Genomic DNA, 10129 nt, shown 5'->3' on the forward strand with positions numbered 1-10129 from the left:
GACCACAAATCTTCTGACTGGTTTCCGAACTGTATTTTGATATCAGGGTGGGCTGATCTTATCAAAATACTAGGACTCAAATAAAGAAGACAGAACTTTTTCACGGAGGAGAGCTGAAAATCTCACGGAGGAGAAAATCATGAAAATTTCGTCTCCTACTCAAGAGAGGAGAGGGGCGAAAATTATCAATGAAAATAAGTGTGTTTTCTGTCTCCTTTATTCTCCTATTTATATTAAGTTCATATGGGCCCAGTCAGGGATCTATGGAAGGTTTTGGATATGGGCTCCCCCAATTAGTTTTTTACTAATTAAATTGAACCCACAATTTAATACAAGCTTATATTGGAATATTACGAGCAACCACTAGAGAAGTAATATTGCACTCCCCATCCAAATCCGAAATTACAAGTAATCTGGGTTTCCATTATTTATATTATTTATTTCTCGCGCTTAAGATAAAAATGTCCATTAATTAATTAATGTCTGCTATGGAATTAATTAATTAACATCTTATTAATTCCAAGAGTGGACGCAGCAAGAAACACTTATTTATTATTCATAGAGTAATCAAACGAGACTCACCTCGCGCATGATTCAACATAATGCCCTTCCGCTTCAGCTTCTTGACGCGGGCGCAGGGCGTCCACCTTGGTGAGCATATCGAACTCAATGCCCTTCCGCTTCAGCTTCTCCACACACTTGGCCAGCAGCGTCGCCCGGGCCAGCATTTTCTCGAGATGGGATTCAGCGTCGTTCGTGACGTCTTGTACCATATGGCCCGTATGAAACCCAAGGAGAAGAGCAGGGAGCAGAGGGAGGGGAATCAGGAGCAACGACAGAGGTGGGGGCGTGCGGCGGTTGAGGATGAGCTCCTCCTCTTTGAGCCACTGCTTGAGGAGGAGTTTGTGGGTTGGGTTTTCGATACTCCACCGCCCTTGCTTCCATTAGAGATGATGATTTTGTGTCGAGAGAAAGAGAAATTGTATTTCAAAAATAAGAAAAAAAATTAAATATTCTAATTTTGCTCTTAATTTAGTCAAAATAGCTTAAATTGTCGTTGCCCCTCAATTTTAAAAACACCCAATTATATTTCTTCTCCCTATTTTATTGTACTAAATAATTTTTCCTATAACTCTGTGTTATACTGTGGACATCTTGAATGAGCCGAAGATAATAAGTATTTAATGTTAATAACGACACCGATAATCTAGATGTGGATAAGAAATGTAGATGTGGATAATTTAATGTTAATAACGACACCGATAATCTACGAGCTCGCTTAGATGACGTAGAGCACCAAATAACTATCGACACGTGGCTAAGCCCTCTGAATATGGGGCTCTCGCGTAGACGCCACGCGTCTCAGGTGTCGAAGATTCTTTCTCTCATCGGACCATATTCAAAACCATGTCTCATCTGTCCCTCTTTTTTTTCTCCTCCTTTCTCTCTCTTACTAAAAAATTGTCAACACTTAGGCATAAACTGATAAACCATCTCTACGTATAGTCGTATACACTCCCCTGACTCTCTCTCTTAGGGTTTTGGCCACCGAAGTTTTCAAGCTGCTTTTATTTGTAAAATTTTCAGACAAAAATAGTACTACGTATTTTTCATTTCTTCATCTTTGTTTGATGTTTGATCTTGCCATTGGGCTAGAGTGTTGTGACGCTGCGTACGGTGATGCCCCTTACTATTTCTTTTCAATATTTTATTTTAAGTCGACTAAGCTTTTATTAACCCTTGATTGTTGGTTTTGAATATTCGAGTCGACTTAATGATCACCCATAATATGGTATGTACCCCTAATATTTCGACGCACAATCAATTCCTCCATTAGATTCTCTTAGTTTTCATTTTAAAATTTTTGCATCCTTCACTTCGTTATTGTGTTTGGAGAGATTAAAAATATCTTTAGTTCTGGTTTATCCATTTAAGTTAATCAAGAATTTTGGGGCGAAGTTGTAAATCAGGTAAAAAAGAATTTACTTGGATTATTAGTAATTTCTGTAACGGTAATTTTTCTTTTCTGTGCTCCGTTGCTTGATTGACTCTCTGTTTCAATTTCTCTTCTTCTTCAATTTCAATGTTTAAGAAAATAGGAGATTTGTTGTAGATATACAGTAGGTAAACTGGGGAATAATTTAACGTGTATTCTACCCCGCAGCAGCGTATGGTTGGGTTTTGTTCCTTCCCCTTTTTCAACACTGTCTAGAGTTAGATTTTGAAAATAGGAGAATCATCAAATTTTTGTGTTATGAGTTGATTCTTGATATGTTTTGCCTTCACTGGTGATAAGGGATTCATGAACTATGTTTTGTTTAATGATGGATGAAAGGATATAAGCATGACCCATCGTCGTATCGGTTGACATTCTTTCTATATTTAATGCTAGATAATTATCCTACAAGTTCTTCATGTTCACACAACTTATTGATTTTTCTCCTTTGTTGTATCAATATTGCTCGATGTGGGGTAAAATTGTTTAATGTTAGATTAGTCAATGTCATGTGTTTATCTAGACTTAATCTATAATTAAATCACATAGTTGTCCTGGACTTTTCATTGTTCTTCTTGTTTTACACGCAAATTTCCCCTGTATTCATGTACATATGTTAGCTCATGTAACGATAATGGCTGGTGATGGATTTTCGGGGGACATTGGATTATTGATTAGCTGAGTTCTTATTCTATTACATATTGCAGTGTCGGATTGAGAATATAAAAAGTAAGAAGTTAAGATAGCATTTTGAATAGACATGGATCATTCAGATCAAAGGCAGCAGCCAGGTGTGGGAGTTGTATCAGGCGGCGGCTCCATGACGTATACCAATGCTCCCTATCAAACAAGACCCATGATGGCTACCGAACTAGTTTTGCTCCTCAGTAGCAGCTCGGCACCTACCACCAGGCCCAACAGTTTCACACCCAACAGCAGCAACAACAGCTTCAAGCATTCTGGGCGAATCAGATGCAAGAGATCGACCACACCACCGATTTCAAGAACCATAGTCTCCCCCTTGCCCGGATAAAAAGATAATGAAAGCCATCGAGGATGTTAGAATGATCTCTGCCGAAGCTCCTGTTATATTTAGCAAGGCATGCGAGATGTTCATCCTGGAACTTATGCTATGCTCTTGGATCCACATTGAAGAAAACAAAAGAAGGTCTCTGCAGAAGAACGTCATTGCCGCTGCCATCTCAAGTACCGACGTTTTTCGGCTTCTTGGTTGATATAATTCCTAGAGATGAGTTGAAAGAAGAGGGCTCGGTATTACCAAGGCTGCCATTCCGCAAGTTGGATTGGCTCCGGATGCGCTTCCATACTACTATGTCCCCCCCAGTCCCCGGTGGTAGCCCCGGGAATGATCATGGGAAAGCCGATTGATCAGGCTGCACTTTACGGAGGTCAGCAAAAACACCAGCTTCCACTGCCCTTCATGCAGTGGCCACAGTCTAATCCTTCGTAGCAACCACCATCACAGGAGCAGCAGAGTGACTCGTAGGGCTGTCATTTTGTTCTCTATAATTATGTAATCTTGTTGGTCGATTTGGCGTGGTGAGATGAATTTGATGTCTGCAGTGGTGAGATGAGTTTGATGTATGCAGTGTTGCTTCCTGACATTATTCATATCAATGGTTGGGAATGTGATTGTGTGAAATTGGAGTTCACACTTCCGTCTTAGTTAATGCTGATTATTTAGTCGGTGATGTTAATATTTGTCTTTTTTAACTACTACTATGTCTTCTTTATTGTCCAAGTTCTTGTAATATGGATTATTTAGTTAGCAATGATTTTGATCAAAATTGTTAAAATTAGATTAGTAAATACAACTAGTCAAACTAAATTGGACATTGAACTATTCCATGTTAATTCATATATATAGATTGCCTTTGTATTTGTTCTAAAGTTCTCATCCTGTTTTATTCTCTTCTAGAATTCTCTACTCTTTTCTTATATATTCTATTTATTTCTAAATATTTCTATTATAAATTATCTTCAAATTTAAATTACAAAAATTAGGCCTATTTTTTTTTTATTGAAACACATTCCGTACAATAAAAATACTTAAATAAGAAGACGATGAAACGCTACTAAGTTGATAAAACGTTTTTTCTCAATCTAATAGGTTATGAATTCTGGTCATCACGAGAATAAGTAGGGAATCTTTATTGATCATTTGTTTCGAAAAAAATAAAATTTGTCGATTAAGTAGGTTTAAGATGGTTTTCTCAATCTCATATACAATTATACTTCTACAAGTTATAATTTGTGTAGTTAATACTCCTAATAATATTTTTTTATTAAATAGATATATGAATATAACAATAATTAAGTTAATCACAATTAGTAACTATAATCTCAATCTAGAGTAAGTAAAATGTTAAAACCAATTATGCAACCTGACCCGATAGAAAATGAAAAAAAGAAAAATTTTGAAAAGGAAAAGGGCAGGATATATTTGTAACATGACCTGGTAGAAAATGAAAAAAGGAAAATTTAGAAAAGGAAACGGGGAGGAAAAATTTATAACCTAACCCGACAGAAAAGGGTAAATAGGATAAGGCCAAAATAGCCAAGGAACATCCTCAAGTTATAGGAAGTTAGAATTGTAAATAGGGAGGTTGTTTCCGATTTTTGTTCCTAAGCTCACATGTCCTTCACATATCTTTAATTATACTTCTTGAACTTAGAACCCCTAGGATTATCACCTATGCACACTATAATTCTCTGGCCCCATTACAATCGAAAGAAAGACCTTAAGGAACTGTTATGTCTCAGTAGAACTCAAAGCATCAATGGTAAGGAAAAAATGAGTAAATGGTCCTAACATTTCTGGTGAGGAATGAGTGACTGATAAGGCTAATTTCATGCATTGGTTATGGGATAAATTTTGTGATTTCCTGGGTTTAACAAAGTTTTATAAGCCAGATGTGTAGAGAAAATGCCAGCCCCAGGAAGAAAGAAAGGATTACCTGGAGGAAGAAGCTGGCGGGAAAAGTGAGCAGAAAAAGGGAAGAGTTTACTAGACGAAGGAGCATCCACAAGGATGGCAAAATGGGAAACACCAGGAAGAGTCTAGAAGCTCTACCCTTATAAATAAGAGCACGTATTCAACTTGAAGAGGACTCCTTCTGCATCATCAGCTCTTAGCTTAGCTTTTCCAATTTCTCTTCACACACACTTCTAGGGGAATCATCTTAGGGGTTCACGTTTCAGTTCCGTCGTTGTGTAACACCGTCTCCACGGGAGGCAAAGATACAATCCTTTATTTGTTTTTGTTTGTGTTTCGGATTTCCCGAGTCTTCGATGTTCGAAGCTCGGTCGTGTTTTGCTACTTTCTCGTTGGATATTGCGTGTTTTGCTATGGAATTTGCTACTTTGGTTTCAGTTATGTTATTGTTGCATTATCTGTTTGTTTTTGGTGGATATTGTCGATTGATCTGAGGTGGAGTTTGAATTGCATGGAGATTTGTAGTTGATCGGTTGAATCTGGTTGAATCTGCGAAGATCGGAGATGGAAATTGTGTTGGATTGTCGTGGATGGCTTGGATCCGGAGTGGATGAAGCATCCATCGTGTAGATCTGTTCATGTTTGTATGGTTGTGACATTTAACTTCTGTTTACTTGTTTACCTCGTCTAGTGTCGTAGATCTGCTTTAGTTTCAGTAGTTAATTGTGTGAATCGATTTAATTTTGTTTGCCCTGCTTCCGATCCTTGTTTTGCTCTGTTTTTGATCTGTTATTTCGTGATAAAAGTTAGAGAAGATAATGTCGCCGTTAGTTAGTCCTTTAGTTGGTTAATCTGCAGTTTTTTCCGTCGTACTATGCCGTTTAGGGAAATGGTCCCCACATGCTGAGTTTTCTTGTGTCTAGGTTAGTTTAGGAAGCCGTTTACCCCGTCTAGTAGTAATTTCAAGCTCATCACCATTATGCATGTTCTGATATCTCTGCCTAGATCTAGCTGTTAGGATAGGACATTTCATTTCCAGAGCCTAGGAATAAAATCTCAACCCCGAGAAAATTGCGTGGTAGCAGCCAAAAATAGACAACAATATACGTGGTTCGATCAATGTGATCTACATCCACGAGAAAAGCACTCAATCTTCAATACTCATTCACGCACAACAATTGCAGAAAGGAATTTGAACGCTCTACTAAGATGCACTCAAGAAATCACACGTCTCAATCGCGAGAGCACACACTACTATCTTTTGATTTCCTCACTCAGAAAATGCATCCAAAATTCTATGCTAATAACCGCTAAGATTAGCATATATATGTGTGATCGAGCTGTGGCCGTTTGTTGTTTCAACTGAATGAGCTGAATTGATTCAGCTCCCAACTTCCAGAAATTGTCGTTGCCCCAATCCCTAATTCAAACCCCTTTTTCCCATTTTGCACATTAGTCCCTCAGCTTTATTATTTGTGAAATAATGACCCACATTCCAACAGATATCACGTTGGATTTCGTCGTATCGTTCGTTCAATCCGGTGAGGAACTTGAACAGACGTCTTGTTCCTATGTTAGTTCGGAATTGTCCGACTCCTTTGTCGCAACAATCAATCGGGCGATTCTCACACCGATCAATCTCAATTCAGATTCCATGGAGATGACGCCAGTAAGTTTCGAGTCATTGTTCTCCTTGCACGATCTTACTTGCTCTTTCCTCCAAGTCGTATAACAGGTGCGGATCACCGGTGCTTGCAAATGTGACGGACAAGCTTTCCCACAGGGTCTGAGTGGTTTGGTGGTGTGCGAAGCCGACGACGATATCAGTTTCTATATTGTCGATTATCCAAGAGAACACGATCATGTCGGTCTCTTCCCATTCGGTGTAGCCTTTTGCCTCTGGTTCCGGAGGCGCAGATATACCTGTGAGGTGCCGAAGAGCTCGCCTGCCCACAACAACTATCCTCATTAGTTTCTGCCAAAGAGGGTAGTTGTTTCCATTGAGTTTTACCGCCAGAGTAACGTTCTTACTCATTCGCAGTCTTGACTCGTTGTTGTTGCTGGGCTTTTCTTCATCGTCTGAATGATCTAGCTTGGCCGAGATTTGGTATTCTCAGACTGTGATGAATCTTATTCTGAGCCTTCCTCTGATGCCATGTTAAAAGAGTAAATTGTAGAAAAGGAAGAATTTCATTCATTCAACTTGTCTCCTCCAAAAGTTCATGACCCTAGTATTCATAGGGTGAAGGAGAATATTCTAGTACACCAATAAATGTAAATTGGTACTCTACAAAGTTTTGAAACTATGCACCACTTAGAAACTCTCCATAATGAATGTTGGGCGGCATATTAATGTTGTCTCTCTTTCCAACATTTTCCAACAGTTTAAATAATAAAAGAACCAGCAACATGTCCTCTTTATTAATAATAGTACTATAAAATTTACTAGTAAAACATATTATGATATTGAATGAGTTGCGACAACTATGGTTATTATACATACACACAAAATTTTATCATCACATTGTGATTGGTAAAACTTCACTTTCTTGCTCTAGGAGTGATAAGTAACGGTCCATTAGTAACTGGAGCTGACCAATCAAAAAAATAAACTAACGTCGCCACCACTAGTGCAATGATCTTGCTAGCCATGCTAATTCCGGGGCAAATTCTCCTCCCCGCCCCAAACGGAAGAAACTCGAAATTGTTCCCTTTAAATTCGATGGACGAGCCAAGAAACCTCTCCGGTCGATAGTGCAGAGGGTCCTCCCACACTGCCGGATCGCGGCCAATTGCCCACACATTGATGAGAACTTGGGCGCCGCATGGGACGGTGTAGTTCATGACGAGACAAGCCGCGTAGGCGCGGTGTGTGAGCATCAACGGGGCCGGAGGATGCAGCCTCAGCGTCTCCTTAATACAGGCTTGGAGGTATGGTAGATTGTCGATTTCGGAGGTCATTGTTGTGAGTGAGTCTTGACCGTCGAATGCAGCGTCGAGTTCTTGTCTGAATTTGGCTATGGAATGTGGTGATGTTAGAAGCTCTGTTATTGTTTTGATGATGGTTAAACTTGTTGTGTGTATACCTCCTGAGAACAAATCCTGTCGTGGTGACATCATTGTATGTGTGTTATGCTATATACCATATACTAACATCGATCGTGATCAATACCAAACTAGTTTTAAACGCTAAAAGCCGAACAACATGATTATAAGAGAACTCAGAGTTCATTATAATGAGAATTAATAACAAATTTATAATAAACTCTGAATTTTTAAATTATGTCTGATGACATCATTATTTTTAAATCTCTAAATTAATATATAATGAACTATATTAGAGTCAATACATACTCCTCCGTCCCACAAAGAGTATGCACTATTTACTTTTTAATATGTCCCACAAAAGTATGTACTTTCTAATTTTGGAAACTCTATTATCTCTAATGAGGTCTGACTCTTTCTATATTTTTCTTACTTTACCAATTATGCAGTAAACATGTGTCTAATCAAAAGTGCATACTTTTGTGGAACGGAGAAAGTATATGGAAACAAATAATGCGGACTAAATAAAAGACCTACTCATAATTGATATTCACATATGTAGTACTACTGTAAAGAATAATGCATAACATATTTTTCTACAAAATATAACCAATATTTAGTGCATAGATTGAAAAGGGGTGATACCTCTAACAAGTGATTGATTTGATCATCACCAAAACCTCTGGAAATGAGTGTGTCCAAAAAATCACCGTGCTTCAATTCAGAGACTCTCCTCTCCTTAACAATAGGCTCCCATATTCCCCACATCCTCTTCGAACATTCCATATATTTCCTTCGCAAACCCTGAGGATCTAACACCCTAAAAAACGGGTACAAATCCGACAAATCTTTAGCATCGAACGCTTCACCGATCCCTTTCAAAACATCCGCCATCGGATTCTCTCCAAATCCAACTACCAAATCTCTCGAAAAATAAACATTGCTAAACATATTAACCACCGTCGCCAAAACCATCTCCCCCACATTCACCACACCTCGCTTCAGCCTAAGCTCCGCCACCAGCTCCGCCGCCTTCTCCTCCCTCGCGCGGCCACTCCGCTCCAGTGCCGCGGCTGCGAAGAGCTCCGCACGGCAGAGTGCGCGGAGGCTCTTCCGGTGGGGGCTGGTGGAGTCGGCCCAGAACGACATGGTGTGGATCTGGGCCGGCGTTCTCGGCACGACGTGGGGGACGAACCGCCCCGAGAGGTGGCGGTCATTGGCCTTGAGGATCTCGGCGGCGGCGGCCGGGGAGGATCCGACGATGAGATGCTGTGTTCCGAGCTTGATGTGCATGAGAGGGCCGTGGGTTTGGGCGAGATTTGCTAAGGAGATGTGAAAAGGTTTGTGGGTGAGGAGATGATTGATTGTGCCTATGATTGGCCATGGATTTGGGCCTGGTGGGAGTGGTGGAGCTTCAGATTTTTTGATTAAAAAGAAGAGAAGGATGGTGATCAATAGGATAATTATCAAAAGATTAATGCCATCAGCCATGACCATGTTTGCGATTGTGAGATTAATATTTCTCACTTCTCACTAGCTTAAATACTACTCCCTCAATCCCTGTGTTCCACTACTTGACACAAATTTTAGGAAATATAACAGTAGAAAATGAATTGAAAAAGTTAGTGGAATGTGAGTTATTTTTTTATTCTTCCTTCGTCCCAACTAACATGAATAATATCTTTTTTTGATAAAAAATAAAACATCAAATTACTCTTACTTTATTTCGTCACCTATTGTACTTTCTCTTTACCTTTTCTACTTTATTCTTCTCTCCCAGTATTTTTCAATACAATTTCTTAATTTCTGTGTCCAAAAATTTTGACTCAATTTAATTGAAACGGTGAGAGTATTAATTTTTATAATACTATAATGTGGATGAAAATAAGTTAGTGTAATGTGAGATCTACTACCAAAAATGGTAAAAATGAAATAAAATATAAGACAAACTAAAATGAAAAACTGAAACACATGATAAGAGATGGAGAGTGAAATTCAGTGTGTGTTTCGGTTGTTGAGTTGGGAAGGATTGGAAAGATGTCAACAGAAGATTTAACCTGTCGTTTGGTAAATTTACAAAAAAATGGAAACAAAAAATTTGGAAACAAAACGTGAATTCGGTCGTGTTTGGT

The 10129-nt window shown here is 38.9% G+C and overlaps 2 protein-coding genes and 1 pseudogene across 3 annotated transcripts; 1 reads left to right on the forward strand and 2 right to left on the reverse strand.

The window, feature by feature from the left end:
* Positions 1-1411: 1411 nt before the first annotated feature.
* Positions 1412-3714, forward strand: LOC125187224 (nuclear transcription factor Y subunit C-2-like; annotated as a pseudogene). Its single transcript, XR_016130406.1, has 2 exons — positions 1412-1792; positions 2704-3714. The product of XR_016130406.1 is annotated as a nuclear transcription factor Y subunit C-2-like (transcript).
* Positions 3715-6633: 2919 nt separating this feature from the next.
* On the reverse strand, positions 6634-6987 carry LOC148924251 (uncharacterized). Its single transcript, XM_089059027.1, has one exon. It carries the CDS (start codon positions 6985-6987, stop codon positions 6634-6636), a length of 354 nt encoding a protein of 117 aa, XP_088915153.1.
* A 355-nt stretch (positions 6988-7342) lies between these two features.
* Positions 7343-9492, reverse strand: LOC125189955 ((S)-N-methylcoclaurine 3'-hydroxylase-like protein). The gene is made up of 2 exons (XM_048087168.2): positions 8643-9492; positions 7343-8054 (listed from the first exon to the last, which is right to left on the reverse strand). The coding sequence occupies exons 1-2, from the start codon at positions 9486-9488 to the stop codon at positions 7494-7496; spliced, it is 1407 nt and encodes a 468-aa protein (XP_047943125.2). The 5' UTR covers positions 9489-9492; the 3' UTR covers positions 7343-7493.
* Positions 9493-10129: the final 637 nt, after the last annotated feature.

The sequence above is a fragment of the Salvia hispanica genome, chromosome 5 (assembly GCF_029641045.1).
Source record: "Salvia hispanica isolate PSC_SH4W2 chromosome 5, Shi_PSC_v1, whole genome shotgun sequence".
NCBI classification, from domain to species: domain Eukaryota; kingdom Viridiplantae; phylum Streptophyta; class Magnoliopsida; order Lamiales; family Lamiaceae; genus Salvia; species Salvia hispanica.

Coding starts and splice junctions, on each gene's coding strand:
- LOC148924251 (XM_089059027.1), bottom strand. CDS start 6,987: ATGAGTAAGAACGTTACTCTGGCGGTAAAACTCAATGGAAACAACTAC.
- LOC125189955 (XM_048087168.2), bottom strand. CDS start 9,488: ATGGCTGATGGCATTAATCTTTTGATAATTATCCTATTGATCACCATC. Junction 8,055..8,642: donor AAATCAATCACTTGTTAGAG/GTATCACCCCTT, acceptor TCACCACGACAG/GATTTGTTCTCAGGAGGTAT.